This window comes from Panicum virgatum, chromosome 4K, assembly GCF_016808335.1.
Source record: "Panicum virgatum strain AP13 chromosome 4K, P.virgatum_v5, whole genome shotgun sequence".
Lineage (NCBI taxonomy): Eukaryota > Viridiplantae > Streptophyta > Magnoliopsida > Poales > Poaceae > Panicum > Panicum virgatum.
Genome location: NC_053139.1, coordinates 45,227,234 through 45,251,041, shown reverse-complemented (window position 1 = coordinate 45,251,041; position 23,808 = coordinate 45,227,234). Strand labels below are relative to the sequence as shown.

The 23,808-nt window shown below is 46.3% G+C and overlaps 4 protein-coding genes, 1 long non-coding RNA gene and 1 pseudogene across 5 annotated transcripts; 5 read left to right on the top strand and 1 right to left on the bottom strand.

Moving 5' to 3' along the window:
* The first annotated feature begins 1,466 nt into the window (after positions 1 to 1,466).
* Positions 1,467 to 2,794, top strand: LOC120704337. The gene is made up of 2 exons (XM_039988691.1): positions 1,467 to 1,989; positions 2,340 to 2,794. Exons 1-2 carry the CDS (start codon positions 1,673 to 1,675, stop codon positions 2,575 to 2,577), a joined length of 555 nt encoding a protein of 184 aa, XP_039844625.1. The 5' UTR covers positions 1,467 to 1,672; the 3' UTR covers positions 2,578 to 2,794.
* Positions 2,795 to 6,609: 3,815 nt separating this feature from the next.
* On the top strand, positions 6,610 to 10,074 carry LOC120704335 (pentatricopeptide repeat-containing protein At1g63330-like). Its single transcript, XM_039988690.1, has one exon. It carries the CDS (start codon positions 6,711 to 6,713, stop codon positions 9,732 to 9,734), a length of 3,024 nt encoding a protein of 1,007 aa, XP_039844624.1. The 5' UTR covers positions 6,610 to 6,710; the 3' UTR covers positions 9,735 to 10,074.
* A 387-nt stretch (positions 10,075 to 10,461) lies between these two features.
* On the top strand, positions 10,462 to 13,341 carry LOC120702282 (pentatricopeptide repeat-containing protein At3g61360-like). The gene is made up of 2 exons (XM_039986001.1): positions 10,462 to 10,473; positions 12,007 to 13,341. The coding sequence occupies exons 1-2, from the start codon at positions 10,462 to 10,464 to the stop codon at positions 13,339 to 13,341; spliced, it is 1,347 nt and encodes a 448-aa protein (XP_039841935.1).
* Positions 13,342 to 14,407: 1,066 nt separating this feature from the next.
* On the bottom strand, positions 14,408 to 15,712 carry LOC120704333 (nifU-like protein 3, chloroplastic). Its single transcript, XM_039988689.1, has 4 exons — positions 15,532 to 15,712; positions 15,358 to 15,463; positions 14,975 to 15,264; positions 14,408 to 14,830 (listed from the first exon to the last, which is right to left on the bottom strand). Exons 1-4 carry the CDS (start codon positions 15,604 to 15,606, stop codon positions 14,639 to 14,641), a joined length of 663 nt encoding a protein of 220 aa, XP_039844623.1. The 5' UTR covers positions 15,607 to 15,712; the 3' UTR covers positions 14,408 to 14,638.
* Positions 15,713 to 17,274: 1,562 nt separating this feature from the next.
* Positions 17,275 to 19,958, top strand: LOC120704334. The gene is made up of 2 exons (XR_005687532.1): positions 17,275 to 17,716; positions 19,713 to 19,958. It is a non-coding gene; the product is annotated as an uncharacterized LOC120704334 (long non-coding RNA).
* Positions 19,959 to 21,020: 1,062 nt separating this feature from the next.
* Positions 21,021 to 23,684, top strand: LOC120704332 (annotated as a pseudogene).
* The last annotated feature ends 124 nt before the right edge of the window (positions 23,685 to 23,808 follow it).

Here is a 23,808-nt window from a genome sequence, read left to right as displayed (position 1 = left end):
GAGAGATATCGGTGGCTATGTGCTGGGTAGGGTCACCGTGCTGGTCGCGGTGGGGCCGATCAGGATTCGTCGTCGTGGTGCTAATGTAGCTCCAGCACCGCCGCTGGTGGTGGTTTAGCTGGCGCCGACGCAGGGGTAGCCCTATGTATATCAGCCGCAGCCGGACTTGGACGCACCATCGCAGCCATAGCACGGGGCTTGGTCCGTAGCCCAGGGTTTTCTAGTTCTTTTCAAATGTGAGTGATACATTGTGATGGCCGTGGTGGCGGGGTGGGGTATATGTTTTCCTCTTCTCCTCTTCTTTTTTCCTCTTTTTGATTCATGGTTGAAAATTGTTGGGGTAGGGGGATCCATGGAGGTAGGGGGCAGGAGCCCCCCAGCACCCCTGGCTCCGCGATGCATCGCTACAGCCACTGCGACTGGAAGAAGTGTTATATGAGGACTTCGAGATCAAATGGCCAAAGGGTAGAGTAGTAGCAGGTAGCTTCGACCGACGATGGCGGCGCTCAACCAAGGCGGCCTCGACGGGGCCTTGGTCAGACTGCCCCGTCACCATCCACACTGTGGTGCATGAGAGCTCTGGGCTGAGAGATTTAGGTCTCATATCTCTCGGCTACGTGCTGAGCGGGTCCCCATGCTGGTCGCGGTGGGGCTGATCAGGTTTCGTCGTCGTGGCGCTAATGTCCCAGCCGCGCCGCTGGTGGTGGTCCAGCCACGCCAATGCAGGGGTACCCCTACTTATATGAGCCGCAACCAGACCCGGACGCACCATCACAGCCAAAGCCCAGGGTTTTCTAGTTCTTTTCAAATGTGGAGTGATACATTGTGATCAGCAACGAAGACAGGAAAAATATTAGGCGGGGCTAAACACATCTTAGACGTAGAGCACCTTCTTCTCAAGCCAATAATGGTTAAAATTTTTAGGTGGGGCTCAGGAAGGGCCCCATGGACTCACCATCAGTAGGGGGGATGGACTCACCATCAGTGGGGGGGGGGGGGGGGCTCGAGCTCGGGTTGCCCCCCTGCTGGCTTCGTCCCTGATTGTGATGGCCGTGGTGGCGGGTTGGGGTATATGTTGTGACTGGAATTATTACGCTCCCATGTAATTTGCCAAAACCAGCAGACTAAGCAAGTTGTGCGCTTCTTGTTAAAGTATCCTCTCAGTCTCGATAAATTTCAGTGTAAATTAAACTCTACAGTCCTCACAAACGTGTGGTCTGCATTTGCACTGAGTGCCAAGTATGAATGTTGAAAGTGAAAATGAAAAAGTCTATTTGAATTCCAAATCGGTTTTGAGATCGATTCATATTCACACTACCCGGCACAGTAGAATTCAGAAATCCTTTGGTCTGACCAAAATGCAAATGAAAAAAAAAAAGATAAAAGAACCGGTTGCAGGTGCGCCAAGCAACATGTTCAGAGCAACTTGAGCTAGAGAACAAACCAGCGCTCAAAAGATCTCTCCCCCGTCCAGAAGCTTTCACCATCCACTCCAATTCGTCCAAGTGGCCGCTTTGCCATCTCAAGATAAGCCCTCCTGTCCTACCACCATCGCCTCTTCTTCCTACTCAGCAACCGCAGCAAATCAAGAAGCAAACTGGTGTTCAAGTTCAGCAAAGGAAGAAACGCGCAGAGCGAGCGAGCGAACTGAGAAGACCGATCGAGTACGGCCATGGCTCTGGCACCCACGCCTCTCCAGTGCTTCCTCACTGGTAGACCGGTGTGCACGGCGACGCTGCCCAGGCTCGCGAGGAGGCCGTCGAGGATCTCGTGCAAGGCGGCCGGCGATGAGAAGGACAAAGTCACGTCGGGAGGGGACGATGGTCTTGGGGTGAAGCTCGGGAAGCTGGCGATGGTCGCGCTGGCCGCCGGCGTGCTGGCGCTCGGGCCCATCGACGGCGCCATGGCGGCCAAGTCCGGCGGCAGGGTCGGCGGGCAGGCGTTCCGGTCCGCGCCACGGTCGTCCGGCCCTCGGATAAACAACTCCAGGTAACCTTTAGCGGTTAGCGCCTTGTGCAGACTCTTTGAATCAGTAATAAAATAAAGCAATCTGTCTGCTAGATCTTTTACTACATCGTACACCAAGTTCAGTTCTAGCCGCGTTCAATTCAGAGTTCAGACTAGAAGATGTGTTCTTGCCTCTGATTACAGGCTCTGAATCTCTGAATTCTTGTATAGCTAACATCTTTTGATCCTCCTTCTCGTGCAACCTTGATCGTTCAGTTCCTCTATCAATCATTAGCAAGAATCTACCTTAATACGATAGGCAACTGAATCAGCTGTGACATGCTTTCTGCGTCTGCTAACGCAAAATGTTCTGCCGTCCGGTGCATCCGCAGGACGAACATCTACATCAACCCGCCGGTGGCGCCGCCTCTGGGCGGGTACGGCTACGGGAGCCCGTTCTTCGGCGGCTACGGGTGGTCGCCGTTCACCTTCTTCGCGCCCGGCCCGAGCGTCGCCGTCGGGGTCGGCGGCGGCTTCGACACGCTCGTCCTCTTCTTGGTGTTGGGCTTTGTCGTCGGAGCCGTCAGGCGGTTTCTCAACAGGAACGATGACGATTACGACGACTACTGATAGATCATCGATGCTGGCTAGGGTGTAGGAGTATGTAACGAATTTCATCCTCAATCCTCGTGTTGAATATGGCGAATCTTTTTCTTGTTAATTTCCAGGAATGGAACTTGACAAGTTGGCGAGGCGGGAGGAAACTGCACTTAAAATTTTGTTAAATTAAAGCAAAGGTACTAATTGTATAGTATCAACAACAAAGTCCTGGATATTGGAGTTTGCAGTGCAATCTGACCTGACCTGACCTGCTATACCCATGAGCCGGCACCCTATCAAGCCTGGATTCACCGGAGCCCAGCCAACCAAAATCTTAGATCTAATTTAAACCAAAAGACTAGCTTGATGGGTGAGTGTTGTCCCACCTTATACACTACCCTCTCTACCATCAATTTTCTGATGTGGTGCTGAATCTAGGCCCTGTTTAGTTGCATCCAAAATTCCAAAACTTTACAAGATTCTCCGTCACATCGAATTTTTCAACCCATGCATGAAATATTAAATCTACACGAAATAAAAAACTAATTGCATAGTTTGCTTGTAAATCACGAGAGGAATCTAATGAGCCTAATTAATCTATGACGGGACAATAATTACCAAATACAAACGAAAGTACTATAGTGTTTTACACCCTAAAATTTTTGCAACTAAACACGGCGCTAACACTGGATTCGAATCCTTGACTTCAAGAGCATGGAGGGCAGCCCAAACCGCGAGTGAGCTTAGAGCACTTCCACTGCGTTGCCACCTATGCAACAGGTCATTCTAGCCACTAACTTCTAATTACCTATAAAGTGCATAACTAAAATGGTTATGTTAAAAAGATAATAGTTAGAGACTAATAAAACGTCTCTTCACCAGATGTCATCTTACTTTGCCACTTAGTCTAAATTTACCATGTATCACAGTATCGCACCAGGTAATGTCTTGCTTTCTCATAGAAAAAAAATCTCGGCAACTTGTCATGGCTCCTTCTAAACTTTCTCCTTTTAACCTCCTCTCTGTTCTCACTCTTATGAAATGCCATCAAATTTCCTGATCATTTAGGTAGGAGAGAGAGCTGGACTTTGCTCATTACTATTAGAGATGAGATTGGTTAATCTGTTATTGCATTATGCTGGTGTGTTGTATTACAGGCTCGTTTGGGAGGGCTCCCAGAGCGACTCCACCGGCAGCTCCTATAAAAGCTGCACCAAACACGCTCTTTGCTGGAGCACTTCTGCCGCGCTAGTTGAGAGAGCCGAAGCAATTCGCAAAAGCGAATAGGCATAGCCACAGAACAATTCCTTTGTGTTCCATCCAAATGGCCACTTTAACAATTTTCCTATGTTTTGCGTTCCATAAAAGACTAGAAACTGTGCGCGGCTTTGCCGTGCTTGGCCAGTGAGGGTAGTTTTCTTTTTAGAACATATTTATGATTTAGGGTTTAGTGTTTAGGGTTTAGCCTAAACCCTAAACATATCAGTTGCAAACTAATTTTTCTGTGTAAATTATGAAAACTTCAATCTAAGCCATCAGATCAACATCTAAGGGAAGGGGCGCAGAGAGGTGGGAGAAGGGATTTGCAAAGTGTGATTACCCAATCCAAGGGCGGGTCCAGATTGTAAAATTACCTAATCCTCCATAACCCTTGGATGTTGATCCAATGACTCAGATTGGAGTTTTCATGGTTTGTACGGAGAGGTTGGTTTGCAACTGATACGCTCCCTTTCTTCTTAGTATTTTTGGATAATTCCATATTATAAATTGAAGTAATTGTAGACTTTTTTCTTTTAAAGATTATAAATTTTTAGGATCGACGAAGTCACTACAGATGCCTCGCTGTTGATGGGAACATCACCCATCTCTGAAAGTAACCCTGGGCACAAAATACCGAGAACCGAATACGGAACCGAAATTACCGAAACCGAAATATTCGGTTCCCATTTCGGTTCCGAGTTTTCAGGAACCGAATTACCGAGGTAAATACCAAAACCGAACCGAGTTTACTTAATTTACCGAACTTACATGAAATGTGATAAGTTTGAGTGTTGTTATATTAGTGATTGTACTATTGTAGACTACTATATTACGTATTTTGGCACTCACACTTATAGTCATGTGGACTTTTCTATGTATTTATATTTTGCACTATTATTATCTATGAAATGATGTTAAAATTAGTCTTTGAACCTACTATTATATCCTCTCTGTGATCAGTTCGGTACTGTTCAGTAAATACCGAAACTGAACCGAATTTACCAATACCAAATTTTCTCGGTACCAAGTTTTTTTAGAATCCGATCGGTACCAATTTTTGAGGAACCGAATTTGCAATGGTACCGAAGAACCGAACCGATCGGTTCGGTATTTACCGAATGCCCAGGGTGATCTGAAAGCACATGGCATTAAATCCTAGAATATTCGCTCCCACGGGGAGTCGAACCTAATAATTTTTTTAGACCAAGTCGAACCCAGTAACTTAGGTGCTATCGAGATACTTGTAACCACTAGGCCATATGCCCTTTCACGAAGTATTTGTAGACTTAATTTTTTTTGTTTACATATTCTATTCATTTGCAACTAATATTGGACTCCTGCACATATACCATTCGCTTGCCAACATCAGATTTGCAGTTGTAAAAAAAATAGCAAAATACACACTTTTATTTGTCTTAGTAAATGTAGATTCCTCTGAGTGTGGGTACCAGCCATACGCTCTGCGTGCAATCTGCTTTATTTATTTACCATGTGTTATGCAACTCTTCACGTGCATGCCTAATTGTAGTTGCATCATATTATTTCTAATAATGATTATAATATTTCTAAAAAGGATTATGATCTTTGATACAATGCTAGAGATTTCCGGCACCACATCGTTCTATTTTGTTAATTTGTTTTGGAATGGCGTTTGAACCCTTTTGTATGGATTACATACTCAAATTTGTTTTAGATAATTGTAACATACTAGCATACACAAAATACTGAAATGAGAAGCTGCAAAACTATTACTCCCTCCTTTCCAAATTGTAGGTTGTTTTTGCAAATCTAGATACATAATTTTTGCTATGTATATTTAGACACGATAATTATTTAGGTGCATGACAAAATCTATGTATCTAGATTTGCTAAAATGATTTGCATTATAAAACGGAGGGAGTACTTCTTTTTTTTTTTGTATATATGCTTTAATATATTTCCTTCTCCAGATCAATCATGATTTTGTGAATCTAGATTGTGCGAGTCGGAATATTAGATATAAAAGATATATATGCAAGTATGCAACAAACATTATGATGGTTTGTGGACAGATTAATTTACAGTCAGTAATATCAATGAGGTGCCGATTTGAAATGCCATCCTATCTACAAATGCTAATAATTTGCGGTTTATATGAACACGGTTGATCTCTGCACTTACTAGTGCATGGTAGTAAAGATACGGAGTAGTGCGCCGTAAACCGGCATCAGTGTGCACTCGACAGCCTCTTTAATCTTTATAATCTTTATTATAGCCACTACCCAGTCTTGTTGGGCTTTAGATTGCAGCAAAAGAAAAACAAAATGCACAGGGAGTTAGCATTTTGCCGAGCTCGTGCTGAGCATGTTGTGACGAATCGGTTTGGACCGTTTGGAGAAGAATAGTCTGGTTTAGTTTGGGCTTTGAAAAATTTATGAGTTGGATCAGCAGTGTGGGTTGGATCGAATCGCTGGTCTTTGATGGAATAGTTTGGTGTGAGTATGGTTCAGATTTTGGCCCATTAGCAAGTTTAGCTGGACCGGTACGGCGAATCGGGCCTTTCTGTCGCTGGAAGCGGATGACGCGGGAGGCGCTGCTGGGACGGGAAGTCGCGCGAAGCCGCGAAGCGAAGAGTCTGGAAACACATGCGACGCAAGCCTGAGATCAACGATCGAGAAAATAGTAAGTTGTGATCGGACGATCTGCAAATTCGGATTACGTGGCCTAACGGACGTCCGATTTTGGCCTCATTCCAGGGTCAACTTTCTTCTTTTAAAGAATTTGAGATGGTATGACACGCCAATCCTACATTTTTCCTATTCCTATGTTTTGAGAATCTTCGTTCCAACGGAGCCCTAAAAATCGGTGAAGAACCACCGTCTCTTCCGCCTCCGCAGACCGCAGCCATCCGCCCATCCCCCACGATGCTCCTCCGCGCGCGCGCGCGGCGTCCAGCCGCCGGCGCCTCGCTCCTCCGCCCGATCCGACCGCCCCCCGCGCTCTTCACGACCACCCCCATCACCACCGATGCCTCTTCGTCCTCTGCCCCCGACCCGGACGGTGTGGCCGACGAGGTGGCCACCCTCCTCTTCCGCTGCTCCGGCGACTGGAAGCTCGCCATCGCCGCCTCCGACCTCCCCTCCCGCCTCTCCCCCGCTGCCGTGTCCTCCCTCCTCCGGCGCAGCTCCTCCTCGCGCCTCCACCCCAAGCTCCTGCTCGATTTCCTCTACTGGTCCCGCCCTCGCCTCGGGCCCTCGGCGCCCGCCCCCGCCCCCGACGCCTTTGCCCACCTCGCCGTTTACCTCTGCGCCGCCGGCCTCTTCCCCCTGGCCAACGGGCTCCTCGACCAGATGATCCGCGCCTACCCCACCCCTCCCCTCGTCCTCGGCTCCGTCCACCGCGCGCTTTCAGGCTCCGGCCACGACCGCCGGCCGGCCGTCCTCGACGTGCTCGTCGATACCTACAAGAAGACCGGGAGGGTCCAGGACGGCGCCGAGGTTGTCCTGCTGATGAAGGATCTCGGCTTGGCGCCCAGCCTTCGGTGCTGCAACGCGCTGCTCAAGGACCTGCTGCGCGCGGACGCCATGGATCTGCTCTGGAAGGTGCGCGGCTTCATGGAGGGCGCCGGGATTTCGCCGGACGTGTACACGTACTCGATATTGATCGAGGCGTATTGCAAGGTCCGGGACTTAGATGCTGCCAAGAAGGTGCTTGAGGAAATGCGTGAGACGGGATGCAGCCTGAACAAAGTGACCTACAACGTATTGATTCGTGGTCTTTGCAGAGCCGGAGCTGTTGAAGAGGCGTTTCGGTTCAAGAAGGAGATGGAGATTTATGGGCTGGTTCCAGATGGATTTACTTATGGTGCAATCATTGATGGTCTGTGCAAGCATGGCAGGCCGAGTCAGGCAAAATGCTTGCTGGATGAGATGTCTTGTGCTGGGTTAATGCCTAACCTTGTTGTTTATGCAACTCTGGTTGGTGGGTTCATGAGGGAGGGCAATGTGGATGAGGCGTTTAAGATAATCAAGGAGATGTCTGCTGCTGGTGTGCAGCCGAACAAGATTATCTATGACAATCTCATCCGGGGTCTATGTCAATTGGGGCAGATGGGCAGGGCTGCCGAATTTTTGAAGGAAATGGTCAAAATTGGTCATATCGCTGACACTGTCGCTTTTAACCATCTCATTGAAGGGCATCTCCGACAGCATAACAAAGAAGAAGCTTCTTGGCTGTTTAATAAAATGAGAAAAGATGGTATTTCACCTAACGTATACACTTACAGCATAATGATTAGTGGACTATGCCAAATTGGTGAATCGGAAACAGCAGGTGGTCTCCTTGAGCAAATGATTGCAGAAGGTATAAAGCCCAATTCATTTGTTTATGCGCCTCTTATCTCAGGGTATTGCAGGGAAGACAAATTCTCATTGGCTCGTGAAACTTTCAAAAAGATGACCAGTTCAAGTGTGCCTGATCTGTACTGCTACAATGCTCTTATAATTGGACTGTCTAAGGTGGGAAAGATGGAGGAAGCCATAGAGTACTATGATCAGATGCTGAAGCAAGGATTGCACCCTAATGAGTTCACGTATGGTGGTCTGATTCATGGCTATGGTATGACTGGGAATCTAGAAAAGGCTGAACAGTTACTCCATCAGATGCTTAATAGACTAAAACCCAAGGACTTTATCTATGCTCATCTCCTAGAAGCTTACTTTAAGTCAGATAATCTTGAAAAGGTTTCCTCTATTCTTCAATCCATGTTAGACAGGGGAGTCATTCCGGACAACCGTTTATATGGAATTGTGATTCACAATCTGTCCAGGTCTGGACAGATGCAAGCAGCGTTTAGAGTTATCTCAGTGATGGAGAAGAATGGGTTAGCTCCTGATTTGCATATATACAGTTCATTGATATCTGGACTTTGCAAGACAGCTGACATGGAGAAAGCTGTTGGCCTTCTTGATGAGATGGTTAAAAAGGGACTGGAGCCTGGTATCGTGTGTTATAATGCCCTAATCGATGGACTTTGCAAGTCGGATAATATTTCTCATGCTCGTACTGTCTTCAATAGCATGTTGATTAAGGGATTACTGCCAAACTGTGTGACATATACAAGTTTGATAGATGGATACTGCAAAGCTGGTGAGATCCATGATGCTATTGGTCTTTATAAGGAAATGCTAGAAAGTGGGGTAACCCCAGATGCTTTTGTCTATAGTGTGCTTACCTCTGGCTGCTCAAATTCCGGGGACCTTCAGCAGGCTCTGTTTATAACTGAAGAAATGGTTCTTAGGGGATATGCGAGCATTTCTTCTTTCAACAGCTTGGTCAATGGATTCTGCAAACGTGGAAAATTGAAAGAAACTGTGGAGTTTCTCCACGTGATGATGGACAAAGATATAATGCCTAACGTGCTGACTATTGAAAATATTGTAAAAGGACTTGATGAGGCTGGGAAACTCAGTGAAGCACACACAGTATTTGTTGAGCTGCAACAGAAGAAAGCTTCACAACGTGAAACAGATCACTTGTCCTCATTGTTTACAGACATGATCAATCAAGGACTAGTTTCTCTAGATGTGATAAATAACATGATCCAGTCTCATTGTAAAGGAGATTTAGATAAGGCTTTGATGCTACATGATGCTCTTGTGGCAAAAGGTGCTCTTATGGGCTGCACATCTTATCTTGCTTTATTGGATGGCCTTTGCAGGAAGAGCAAACTGACTGAAGCTTTTAATTTGCTAAAAGAAATGGAAGAGATGGGTATTTGTCCTTCTGAGGATCAGTGCGTGGTACTTTTAAATAATCTCCACTCGTCAGGATTCATCCAAGAATACAATAAAGTTTTTGATACTATGTTGGGTTACAAATGGTTACAAAAGAAAAGCAAATTCTGTAATTCAGTTGGTAATAGTCAGGAAGCTGTGAATGCAGAATAACCATAGAATATAATTCTCATGCCATTGTACTGCAAATTTATGAACTTTTTGATAGATGAGATTTTGAGCAGATTAATTTACTTCATAGAATCTGGCTGATTTCTTCTTGTTGCAAATCAGAAAACCATGTCTCTGCAGCTATAGATTAATCTGTTTCGTGGTCCTGCACTTTTTCTGGTTCAGGTATGAAAGGTAAGATGATTGTGTGTTTGAGCAATGTAAAGAGTGCAACTGCATAACAATGCTCTTAGAAAAAAAATTACATAGCTATGTACAATAACTATTTCTATTACTTTGATTTAGCTGTGTAAATACTACTAATAAGTGGTTTGGGGGCTCACTCCTATTTCTCAGCATCATCCTGATCTATTCATTTGCGGGCACATCAGGGCCACACTGCCATTGAGTGAGTTTGGTTATGTTTTTGATCAACCAGAAGACAAAAATAACATTTCATGCTGTAGATGTAAGCCTTGCAATGTTTATTTTCTTTGTTAAACCCAGATTCTCAATGACTGTACATTCTTGATGAACTAATCTTTTCTTCTTCTTTTTTTTATTTCAGTTGCCCTCAGTTTATCCTTTTATTTTGCATTAAACTTTAGCTATTGAATATTGCCTTTATAACTTCCATGAACTGAACAATATCAGCAAGTAGCAAAAGCAATCGAGCATTCCAGTTCCATACCGGAACGGTAGATATTAAATTCGATTTCTGTTAAGTGAGATGGGTGCGCAGGTATTTTCTTAAAAATTAAAATCTAAATTTATCCATCTTGTCTGGAGGAAATATGCTGGGGAAAACTGGAAACACTAGAGGGAAATACAAGTATTCAAGTTTGCAGGTTTGAACGATTTGGTGAATGTTTTTGTCGATTCATCATGGTCAGGTAAAATGTTAATGGCAGATTGTGAGGAAGCTTGTGTCTTGTCATCATGGATCATGATACTTCAACTCTTTGTATTCATACTTGTCTGTAGAGAGCGGAGGCGGAGCAACTGGCGTGATTCTCCAGTCTCCACGCTTTCCACGGGTTGCACTTAAATTTGATTTTTTTTAGATTAAGGAAATTATCCGGTCTTAAACGTTCAGAACAATGTTTTTCTAAACATTAAACGGTAAACAGTCGGTCACCCTTTGTTTAGTGTTTAGATCGTTTAAACGGTGTTTAAATGGAGTTAAACGGTCTAAACGGTTTGACATATTAACGTTAAAATATGCATATTTACGTATGTAAATGTCAAATATACTAGAAAATCTATATATTTGCACATGTAAAAAGTAACTATTCTCCTAAATAATTTTTTTGGAAGAAATTTAAATCCCACAATATTTCATATACTTACGATGATACTTAGTTCGGCATTAATTATGGTAGTTGTAATTCTCCTATTGACTAAATTATGAATTAAGTGATCATTTAGCTTATTTAATCATGATTAACTCGACTATGTTTAGACGATTTAGACGGATTTTAACGGTTTAAACGGGTTTAAACGGTCCAACCGTTTAATTCACCATTTAGGGCCTAAACGACATAGGTGACCTCTGTTTATCGTTTAAACGCTGTTTAAACGGATTAAACGGCCGTTTAGGCGAACAGAGGTTCACAAAGTCACAAGTGAATGTACCACAGCAAAACAAATTTATCTCATTTAAATTTGGATTTGTTATGGCTTGTTTACAATTTATACTTCGTCCCGCACAAAGTTTGGCGGCATTTCAAAACTTTTGTCCCGCACAAAGTTTTGACAAGCGTCAGTTTCTCTACTTTGTTTTTCACTCGAGGCCTGGCCGGTTGGCCGCATGATCATCGGCTCCCATTTGCAAATAAAAACATGGAAACCCATATACAATAAGAAAAGAGAAAAAATACTTTTTAAAAAATATTTAAAAACAGAGTAATAATAAGACCTCAAACTAGATCTTAGAGACTGAGCACGGTGACGTTTCGAAATGCTGACATATTCTCATAAAAAATGCTAAAATATTTGGAAGTTTACCACTGGGCAGTGGCAGACAGATGGGTCCCACAATCTCAACGTTATCAGCCAGCCAGCCCACCCAACTCAAACTGAAAAAGAAAACGGCCCACTCACCTCCCGTCTCGTCCCTCTCCGCACCGGCGGCGGCGGCGCCACGCCCCCCATGCCCCTCCGCCTCCTCCCGCCGCCTCGCCGCGCCGCCGCGCCGCTCCTTGCCCCGACCGTCCCCCACCTCGCGCGCCTCCTCCTCTCCCACGCGCCGGCCACCCCGCCGCTCCTCCTCGAGCTCCTCCCGGCCTGCCCCGCCCTCCTCACGCCGCTCCTCTCCCACCTCCTCCTCTCGCACTCGCCGCCGCTCCCCGCGCTGTCCCTCTACCGGAGCCTCCTCGCGCTCCCGCACTTCCCTGTTCCGGGGAGCTCCCTCCCCGTCCTGCTCCGCCTCCTCGCGCGCTCCCGCCGCCACGCCCACCTCTCGTCCCCGCTGCTCGAGTCCCTCCCGTCCACGCACCCGCACCTCCTCTCCGCGCCCGCGCTCGCCGTCCTGCTCTCCACCGCACTCTCCGCGTCGGCGCCCGGCGCGTCCTTCGACGCCGCCGTCACCTGCTTCGACTCAGCCGCCCGCGTCTGGGCGCGCGCGGGCCGGGCCTTCGGCGCCGCCGAGCTCAACGCCCTGCTCCGCGCCTTCTGCGCCCGCGGCCGCGTCGCCGAGGCGCGCGCGCTCTTCCACCGCTACTGCGACGCGTACCCGCCCGACACGCGCACCTTCAACACGCTGCTGCTAGGGTTCAAGGAGGCCGGCCACGCCCAGGCGCTGGACCTCTTCTACCATGACGCCGTGCTGCGCGGCTTCGTCCCGGACTCCGTGTCGTACTGTGTGAGGATGGACGCCTACTGCAAGAAAGGTAGGTTTGTGGACGCCGTCGAGCTGCTTGATGAAATGCGCAAGAGGGAGAACTGCAAGCCGACCCTGCAGGTGTTCACCACATTAATATATGGAGCTGGGATTGTGAGGGACGCAACGCGGGCACGCCTCCTGTTTGATGAAATGGAGAAATGGGGTGTGACTCCAGACCGTGGTGCTCACAATGCATTAATGGGCGCGTATGTGAGGGCTAGGGATTTGAAGTCTGCGATGGCGGTGATGGACAAGATGGAGAGGAAGGGGATAGGTCCGGATGATGTTAGCTACAATACAATGTTTTGTGGGTTTCAGAGAGTTGGTGACTTGGAGGGGATCTGGAAGGTGTACAGCAAGATGGTTGGTTCAGGGTTTATGCCAAGGACCAGGACAACTATGTTGCTCATGAAGGTCTTCTGCGAGAATGGCCGGCCTGACCTTGGGCTGGAACTGTGGGATTATCTGATGGGAAAGGGATGTGTGCCTCACCGGCATGCATTGGATATTCTGGTTACCGGTTTATGCTGTAGAGGTGTGGTTTCTGAGGCATACAGGTGTTTCAGGGAGATCATCGAGATGGGGATGGCACCTACAGAGCGAGCATTTAGGGTTTTGGAAGGGTTTTTGAAGCGTACACAGGAATACGGGAAGGTTGAGGAGATTAGGCAAATGATGAAGGTTTCCCAGCTGGAGGGGCATCAGATTGAACAAGAGGCTGTGTGAGCATAAGCACCTTTGTAGTTGTTTTTCCTCGAGGAAATCATGGAATCATTACCACCATTGTTTGATGGCCTGTAGTGGCAAGGGTGAAATGTTGCAGTGACCAAGCTTTCTACATCTGTGGATAGTAGGAGTGAAAAGATCGATATCCTGAAGCTGGCAATTTGAGAGCACTAGGCTAACAGATATAGAAAAGCTTCCAATTGTTAAAGAGTTGCAGACCCAGCTAAGAGATTCTTGTGGAAGAATTTTCAGCTCTAGAAGCTGAAGTTTGAAGTTTCAGAGTTTCGTGAAAAAAAATACTTGGCCTTTACCAAGAAAATGATAAAAAAGAGAACTTGAAATATGAATCTTATGCATTGATATGATCCAGTGCAAAATGTAATGATTATATATTTAATTCAACAGTTGTAACTTGGAGGTTTTGTTTGATTATCTTTCAGACTTGGCTTGTGAGTTCCTTTTTTGTTGGACTAAATTCTGTTTTGCCGAGGCAAGGAATTCGTGTACATAACAAGTTATGTAGTATTCAGAAGCTAGAACTGTAGGATCGAACAAAAAAGTCACCAGAAATCTGAATCTTCTGGTCTCTGAATTAAAGCATAAAAGAACTCAATCATTTACAGAGATGAGAATTTAGGGTTTTGAAGGGTTTCCAAGGTGGATGTGGGAACCTGGGAAGGTTGAGGAGACCTGTCAAATGATGAAGGCGATCAAATTGGAGAGGCATCAAACTGTAGCGTCTGTTTGAGCACTCTTGTGATTTCTTTTTAGGCCAAGCTTTATAGAACTGTGGGAAACAGGGAATGAATAGATAGCCTGATTGCCTGAAGCTGTCAATTTGAGAGGAACAGGTATGGAGGCTAACCTTGAAACTGTTTATATCAAAGGATTTAGTGGGGTTGCAGGTTCAACTGCAGGAGCTGCTGTTTTCAGTTTGTGAGAAAGCTTTGTCTTTGTCAAGGAAAGGTGCTCGAAATTTGAAACCGATACATTGACATTTCACAATGTAAGATTTGACCATTATTCATTGAAATTATACATTGGGAGGCTGTATCGAATAATCTCGTTAAAAAAAGGCTGCAAGCATTGTATTGTCCAAATCAGTGATATTCCTTTTAAGTCAAAGGTTTCTTGGTACATGTCAATCGTTTTAGCCATTGCGAGTTTACCTTTGGCTATGGGTTCTGTATTTCAGTGTATAAAGACTAATGACTCAAAAGTATAAGACCGACATCCAACATTCAGCAGAAAACCACATTTCGTTCTGTTGATTGATGCACAGATGAACTTATGCTTTCTACTCTATGAGCTGAACAGCCATGATTGAAGGTATCTTTTCCCTCAGTTTTTGTGTCACAGCTACACGAACTGTCATTACACCAGCTGCAGGTCCACCGATTCGAATCTTGACGACATATCCATCGATCTGGACCAGCTCGAGGCTTCCACCTCCGGTGCCGGAGAGGTATGGCCTGATCTCATCAAGTACCTGCAAAGCATCAAGCAATCCTCAGAACTACAGTTTGATCACGATAATCTGCAGCAGAGGCAGAGCAGAGCACACTTGTATTTGCAGGTTCACGAAATGATCAGAGTCGAGCATAGCATCTGAGGAGTGAGGACTGGGACTGACCTTCTCGACGTTGTCAGTGGTGAGCTCGAGGCCGGTCTCGGTGTCGACGATCTGCTCGACCTCGAGGATGTCGGGGATCTTGTCGCGGAGGCGCGTCTCGATGCCCATCTTGAGCGTCATGGTGGAGCTGGGGCAGGAGCCGCAGGCGCCCTGCAGCTTGAGCACGACGACGAGGCCGTCGATCTCGTGCAGCGCCACGTTGCCGCCGTCCGCCATCAGGCTCGGCCGCACCTCGTCCAGCACCCTCTCCACGTTCTCCTCCGTCAGGGGAAGCACGCGCACCGCCCACCCTGATCACGCACGACGCATTGCGTTCCCTGATACGTTCTTGACTACTTGCCGCGTGCTGTGGCTATGATTTTTGCAGGAGAGCGGTGGCGAACCTGGTCGGTTTCCGCGGTGGTTCGGCGTCGGCGTCGGCGTCGTCTGCAGCGACGTGTGGGCGTGGCTGAAGCCGAGCCGGCCATGGGTGAGGGAGCTTGGAGAACTCTGTATTGAGAAAATCAAGGGCAGGTCAGTGGAGCCAAGAGGGAGAACGCTTGAGGCGGGGAGGTTACCTTGCGGATGGTGGCCGCCAGGGGGGAGCTGGTGGCCGTGGCCGCGGCCGCCGCTTGCCGGAGATAGAGCCTCATCTGAATCCCCGCTGATTTTTTTTCCCTCCCCGTTGGAGACGAGGCAGAGAGACGGCAAGCTAGATGAGGCCGGAGTTCGTTGTCGACCGCCACGCCAGGCAAGAAGCTCAGCCGTTAGCTGATTCGTTTCCGAGGATGTGGTTCGCCGGAGCCGAGAGGCGGCCTTGTTGGGCCCAGTTTTGCTATCTTGGAGCACGCAGGCCCACGGCCCAGAACTTTGGGCCCATTATTTTCTTTTCTCGAAACGGGGCTGGGCCTTCAAACGGACCAAGCCTTGTTGAAGATTACAAGCCCATACTTACGTATGCTTGTGACTTTTTTTTTTGACACCGTATGCTTTGCGACTTGCGAGCGTGTTTTCAGTAGTTTTTTAAGTTTTTAACGCTTAGGTCTGCTTTAACGTTGCACCATACTACGATAAAAAAAACGTTGCACCACACTAAGTATCACGCATAATTAACATCTAGGCTCCAAAATGTTTCGAAAGAAACGTCTGTGCTACAAAAGGTAAGGTGAACTACTCGGGGCAAGTACATTAGCACACGTTCTAACAAAGAGAAGTAGGTCACCATCCATACAAACTATAACTAGACACGTATCATCCCAAGAACCGTACTTCTATATGGAAGGAGAAAAGTCTTTGGGTACCAACATGGACAGAGAGAGCCCAGGTTAAAAGATGCAAGTCCACTTCACCTCAGAGTCTGTCCAGATCACCGATGTGCCCACAGGTATCTCCCAACAGATCCTGGCCACACAAACATCACCCAGAGAGATGCGCTCTTGCGTCCCCCCACAAAAGGAATCGCTTACCATGCCACTACTTGTAATCCACTTGAGAGGAGGAAAGAAAAAAAAAAAGAGATAAAGACTTGAGCCGAGAAAGCGCACGAAAACTACTCTCCACTGACAAGCAAACCTGATCCTCATCTGCAAGTAGATATAGATCTGACCGGAGTGGAGCTTGCAAATTGCCTTGGGCCGGCCGGTGCTAGCGGCCAGCAGCTGATGGGTGTATCAGTGTATGAGCATGTGAGCCACGGCCGGCCAGCCAGTTTGATGGTGCTCGTGCTTGCTGGCCATGGCCAGTGCAGATGCAAACATGGCGGCATCACCTGTGCGGATCACGACACCGATGAAAAGGATTAACGGCAGGTAGCCTGTCGGCCTTTGGAGGGGAGCGCGGCGGTGACAGATAGTTGCTTACATTATTTGGCTGCTGCTGATGCCTGGTCCTCCTGATTTGGGATCCATGCCATGCGTTTGATTCCATCCCCAGTGCTAGTGCAGTAGCATCAGAGAAGGCAGTAGCGCCATTTCCATGTGTATCTGCAGTTTTGTTTCAGAATATACAAGTGAGATGCAAATCTTTCCCATGTGCAACAGGATTTTCAGACAGTGCTAAGGAATCAACAAGGAAATTTAAACAGCACATGTTTCTAACTCTTTACGAACAAGCTGTCTGCTATGTCCGATAAACAGTCTACGAGTACAGACAGCAACAACCAATCTGATCGCTGTCAAGCTTATCCGCGGATATGAGGTGATGCTACTGGTTCTGCTTTTGCGTGGTACGTGGATGGCCATGACGCTGCAAAGTTCCTTTCCAACTTTCCAAGTTAGTGTAACACCCTGCCTCGCGGACAGTCCGCTTGGGGCGGCGGACGGTCCGCGACGGTCCTGTTTCAACCACTCCAAGACCGAGGTTCGTCGATCGCCACCATGTGCCGATCATCGAGCTCGTCTCTGCCCATCCCCGTACGCCGCATTGAAGACGAGCACATCCTCTCCACCCACCCACGCCCACTCTCTCGTTCTCTCTCTCGTTTCACTCTCCCTCTCCCTCCTGACGCCATGAGCGGAGCGTGAGCTCCTCCCGTTCGCCGGCCAATTCCGCGAGCTTCCCTCCATGGATTTCAAATCCACCGCACCTGAAGCTCGACCACCTCCCTAGCTCCCTCCTCAACCCCTCCAACCACAGCCACAACCCCCACCTCGCCGGGAATCTCGGATTCCCCGGCCGTCAGTTCGAGTTTCGCCCAAACTCGACCTCACCGTGGAACTCCATCGTCCGGGCACCGTTTCTTTCGTCCAAGGGCTCAAATCGACTGTAAGTGAGCCACTCATGCTCGTGCTCCCCTCGTTCCTCCACGTTCACATTGTTTCCACGCACATTCTCGACGAAGTCATTCTTACCGCCACGGGCCGCACGTCGCCGACTAGGTTCGGCTTGATATCCTCGCGTGCGTCACCCATGCCCATGTGCGCCTTTTCGAGTAGATGGGGTAGTGCTAGCCTCGCCGTCGATCGGGCTACCGTCGGCGGGAACGACGCGCCGCGTCGCCACGACGATCTCACTGGTGGCGGCGCATGGTGTTAAAAGACAGGAATCGCGGACGGTCCGCCTAGGAGGGCCGGACAGTCCGCAAGTCAGGTTAGACGTTGTCCAGAGAAGTTGTGGTCTCTGATGGTTTCCCAGAATTGAACTGTGGACGGTCCGCTATTGGAGAGCGGACAGTCTGCCGTAGAGTTCGAGATTTGTCCAGAGACGATGTTGTCTCTGGTGGGTTTCGCAGGGTTGAACTGCGGACGGTCCGCTATTGGAGAGCGGGCAGTCCGTCGTAGAGTCTAGAATTTTGTCCAGAGACGTTGTCGTCTCTGGTGGATTGACAGAGTGAACTGCGGACGGTCCGCCAAGGAGGGCCGGATGGTCCGCCGGTAGGATTAGAAATCTGTCCAGAGACGTCGTTGTCTCTGGTGGATTGACGTAGGTGTATTGAGGATAGTCCGCTAAGGGTGAGCGGACAGTCCACCAGCCAGTATAGAAATTCTCCAGAAACATTGGTGGTTCTGGTGGGTCTGCCGAGTTGAACCGCGGACGGTCCGCCACTTGGGCTCGGACAGTCCGCAGTGCATTTCATTTCGAAGTAGTAATTATATAGTGGGTTGCACTCAATTATTTCATATGCATTCGTGTAGCATCCGCAGTTGAGGACGTCATGTATGAGGTGATTGCGGCACCATAGGAGCAGCCGGAGCAAGCCCAGGAGGAGAGGCGTGAGAACCCGACCCAAAGTCCGTCTAACCCTAGCTCTGAGCAACAGCCCGAAGGCAAGCCCCGGCGCATGACCCCTATTTCAAATTATGCAACAATATATATATATATATTTCTTGTGCATTAAAGTATAGGAGTTGAATGGAACCTTAGTTGCATAACCCTTAGGTACCATGAGTTCTATACTAGTACTTTGTCAGATGATAGACGTGCTAAGCTATATTGAGTTCGGTAGAAGTCGAGTAATTTTCTGTTACTCGCGAGATATAGGGTGTCTTTATATTTCAGCAATATGAGCTACTGAATTCAAAAATGAAAGGAAATAGATGTGGGGACCGGGCGGAAAAATGTTTAGTCCGTCCGTGTCGATTAAGGACCGGTCCGTTGTTGGCAGTGCTGATCGGGGATTGAATTGTACTAACCGCATACCGGGAGTAGGAGGTAGTCGAAACCGGTAAGCCTAGTGCTGCCCTGCTTCGAAAGTACAGGACTCCTTCCCACCCCTTAGGGTAGTCGAGTGGTCGCGGAGAAGCGGCATGCATGTATTTACTTTTGGTGGTCTCTCGTAGGGCTCGGCTGACTATACGCTGATGGGGCGGTATTGTAGTTCGTGGCGGGGAGGGGAATGGTTGTTGCGTGAGGTCCGACGGGGTCTATGCTTGCCGTGTTGGTTAGGTCCACCTTGCAAGGTTAAATCGAATCGATTCGCCGTGTCTCGCGGTTATGAGGGCTTTGATCTCTTTGTTGCATCGTAGTCTCATGATAGAATGAGAAGAATATGTATAAATATGTCAATGAACACATTGAATTATTTGATTGAACCACCATGTTTACTATAGTTGATTCATGCAAATATTAGATTAGAGATAATTTGTATAGAATCTGGGACTAAAATAATGAAAGTAAAGATTTACTTTAGTAGCTTTTCTGCAAAAATAACCACCAGCCAAAAGCCTTGCATGTCTAGATATGTGGGCTAAGTTATAACCACTGGTCGGGTAAGTCTTGCGAGTATTAGTTGCTCAGGGCTTTTGTTGAAATATTATTTCAGGACACACAGACGTAGACTTCTATCCCTGCTGCGTTAAGTTCATCCGTCGGGACACAGAGGGATGTGAGGTTGTGGAGCCAGATTCTTAGTTAGGGGACTCCTCGGCTTGTGTTAGTTGTATGCCTTTTCTCCTCTATTCGAACCTGAGTTTCTGTAATGTAAAGTTTGTAAATTATGTATATATTCCAACTTGGTTCGTAAAACTTATGGCGGAGTCATATGTATATTGTTGCATTTTCAAGTATTTGTCGTGATTGTACCATCTGCGCTCACCTTCGCGTGAGACTATCGGTGTTGTTTCGATCGGGACGTGGGCTGAGAAAGGACTGTCAAATTAAATCATTAAGCTAATGCGCCTGATGTGTTCAAATGACGGTCATTATGCTTAATTGAGAGTTTCAATTTGGCGGTTCCGTCACAGTTAGTTAGATATTTCTAGTTTTCAGATATATTCTTTTTTTTAGCTCGCGAAAGGTAATTTAGGGATCAAATACAAGTAAGAACAGCAATGGTGTCAGTACCACACTGCTTCCACAACGAGGGTGGATATAGGCTACTCTCACCTGGGAGGTACTAGTACTAACTCAACCTAAAGCCAAGTTGTGTTTTCCCAAATGAAAAATGAAACAAAACAAAACAAAATGAGGTCAACGGTTTAAAGATGCTATATCCAAGTGCTCATCCTTTTCAAGAAACAGTGACTGTGATTTTAGAATCCCTTCTTTCGCGGAGAAGCTAGGAAACCCTATAAGAAGTGAATGCAAATCCCTTCTTTCGCGGAGAAAGCTAGGAAACCCTATAAGAAGTGAATGCATATTGGAGTTGGAATACATGACATGCAGCATATAAATTGTGTGTGTGTCTCTCTCTCTCTCTCTCTCTCTCTCTCTCTCTATATATATATATATATATATATATATATATATATATATATATATATATATATATATACATACATACATACACATACACACACATACATATACATATATATATATACATACATATATATACATATATATATATATATATATATATGTATATATATATGTATGTATATATATATAGACCTATCATTGGTCCCGGCATTAAATCTTTAGTTGTTGACAGAGGAATCTTGGAAAGCCAAGTGATGGGCACCGTAATCTTATCCTATGCGTGTACTACTACTGTCCTATGTGTGTACCATGACAGAGAAAATCACTTTAAGCTCTTCCAGCAATCTTGCATCTAGCTCTAGATAACGTTCATGTGGCGAGACTGGGATCAAGACTGGGAAAGATTCAAGGGCATCCATGTAACGAAACGAAGTCAAACCCGATTAATGTTTAGAATATTATGCACATCAGGAGTTTCATAAGTACTGAATCTACAACATCAAATCATGAACAGATCAACAGCCTGGTGTGCAGCAAGTCAACTGAGCAACTCAAATGTGATTTAGATCAGCAAGAGGTATTAGTTTAGTACCTGTGTCGGTGGGTTGAATGCAATTAACAAGATCCTGGCTTTGAGATCCAGCCGTCCAAGAACACTGGGAAGGCAGGGACGGAACATGCTGAGGCAACAGTACAGCAACAACCTGTCCAGGTTGAAGAAACACACACAAAGGGACTTGCAACTCACATGGATGCTTAAACGCCAATTTACTTTTCTGAGGCTGTGGGCAGATCCCAGAGTCGGGATTGTAACGAGGATGGACAGCATAGGATAAATCATGGCTGTGGGCCCCTGGTATCTTCAGATCTCTACTGCAAACTACCAACATGTGAAGATATATGTATGGCCTAGCTTATCTATCACACAAGAGAGAGGTTGCCAAGTCCAAAACCTTGATATCTTCAATTCCGGCAAAACCTGCGTGGAATATCTGCTTCACATGTCATTAGGCTGGCTTCTTGTTTCATTAAACCAGCCAGATTTGCCTCTCCGATTGGTTGCAGGCTGCACTTCCCTGATCTTTCCTTGAGTTTGTTAAACAAATAGCGACACGGCGTACGTCCTGCCAACGATCTCCAACTTTGCAGCTTTTGCATTGCTGCCCTTGCACCCGGCTTACCCTTCAGCTTCACACAGCTTGTCAGCCATTGCGCTACTACCTTTTCTTCCGTTTCAGATGGCATCTCCTGTTTCTACTAAAAAAGTATGAAGCCTGCTTCATAAGTGCAAGGAGAGAACCTGGCAGCTACTCACAAAGTTTCTTCCTCAGAGCTGTTCTGTAGTTAAGGCTCTGAAATGAGTAATGGGTGCTGAGGATAGACTTAAGCAAGCTTCCTCCAATTCAGCTATCTGCTAGCATATGGAGATTACCAGTGGTCACGACCTGTAACCAAAGAAGAGGGAAAATGCGAGATAAGCAGCTGGAACATGAGAAACCAGGTCATAAGGTGAGTAAATCTTCATGCAATTCCCTCTTTACTTGATTCTTGATTCAGTGTCAAACCCAATATCGATTGTCACCTGCCTTCATACTCTGCAGTCAACAATATAATTGACTAGCAAGCATAGTGAAACTGACACAGTCTACAGTTTTAAATTTCTAGACAATTCCTCCAATCCTGTAAGATGGCTGCCACTGAAGTTACTGACGTTCCAAACTGGTGTTTTCAGGAATGGCTGCTGGTCTGCTTGGTACTCATAGAATTCTCCTTGCCTTATTGGAGATAAAGGAATCCATCGCAAGGGATACAGAGAGTAGAGATTCTATCAAGAAGATAGCCAAATTATTGCTGAAAGTTAGTGGACAAAAGCTATTGTACTCCTTGGAAGAGCCAATGGACGAGTATTTCAAGCATGATAGTACGGAATCTGTTCGGAGAACAATCATGGAGCATGATAAGGTCTTCAGACAGCAGGTACACAACAAGTAGATCAGACACCCTAACAGGTCTTGACTCCCGCAATTTTTCTCCTTGAAAACGCAGGAGAGATGTGTTTTAAGAAGAGAGACTCGTGAAACTTTTGATTTTGTAACATATATTTGTACATAGAGATGAGAAAATTAACAGATTGTTCAAGGTTCTTCTTATGATGTAGTGCATACTACTACTTACTATGAATAAACTTTCATCTTTCTAGAGATAGGTTGAGAGCCAATCGCTAATCATTTCTAAGTTATCCTTTAATTCCAGCAACACATAACCCTTGCATTTATACTGTCTTCTTGCATCAGGTGCACGAACTGCATCGGCTATATTATGTACAGAAATCGCTGATGACTGAAGTTGGTTGTGGGAAGCGTAGTTTCCAATCTAGAACAGAAAAAACTCAAGAAATGGTGCAGAGATCAAGATCAAACCACAACAGAAGTCCTTCCACCTCAGAGACTAATCAACCTGCTTGCCTTGGTACTGCACAACACTCTGCTCCTCCACAAGGACCTGAACAATTGGGTCTTCAAGAATGTAGGCCAATGACATGCTTAAGCCTCTTTAGTGAAGACAATTCAGCAGTCAAAGAAGGAAACAGCACAGAAAACCCAGTAGGCAGCCATAAAGCAGTTAAGGATGAAAATTGGAGTGCCACTGTTGAGAGTGATCTTGACCTCAAACTAAGCATTGGCCCCAGTTCACCTGCAACACAAAAACCACACTGGCTATTCTCGGGCAGCAGGGATAGGAACCTTTCTGGTCAGCATCGATGAAACAAATTGGTTAACTGGACCAGTTAGTTAGATGATGTAATGGCACAGCGCTATAGTTTCACTCTGTGCAAGACAAAGCCTCCATAAAACAGGGCATATGCATTTCTGGAAATACAAGTCTGAAGAATACTGCAAAATTTTAACTCCCAAGACATCTGAGGAAAAAAACTGCAGCTTCGAGATACTTCCATCAAATTTTGATCAGAATTATTTCTTAGTCAGTAGAAATCTTTATGCTAATATCTAGGGCCTGTCAGGCATGAATACTAGCTAGAACTGCATTAATACAATACCAAGCAAAGAATTGGTGGAAGTTCAGTTCTTGTTTTGTCTTGCCCATAATGTAGAGTTTCAGAAAAAGTAGGAAACTACATCAAGCAAATATCATATTTGGAAAAAAAAAAGATTCTGATTTCAGTTTTCCCATAGAAATAGTTACATACTAATACCCAC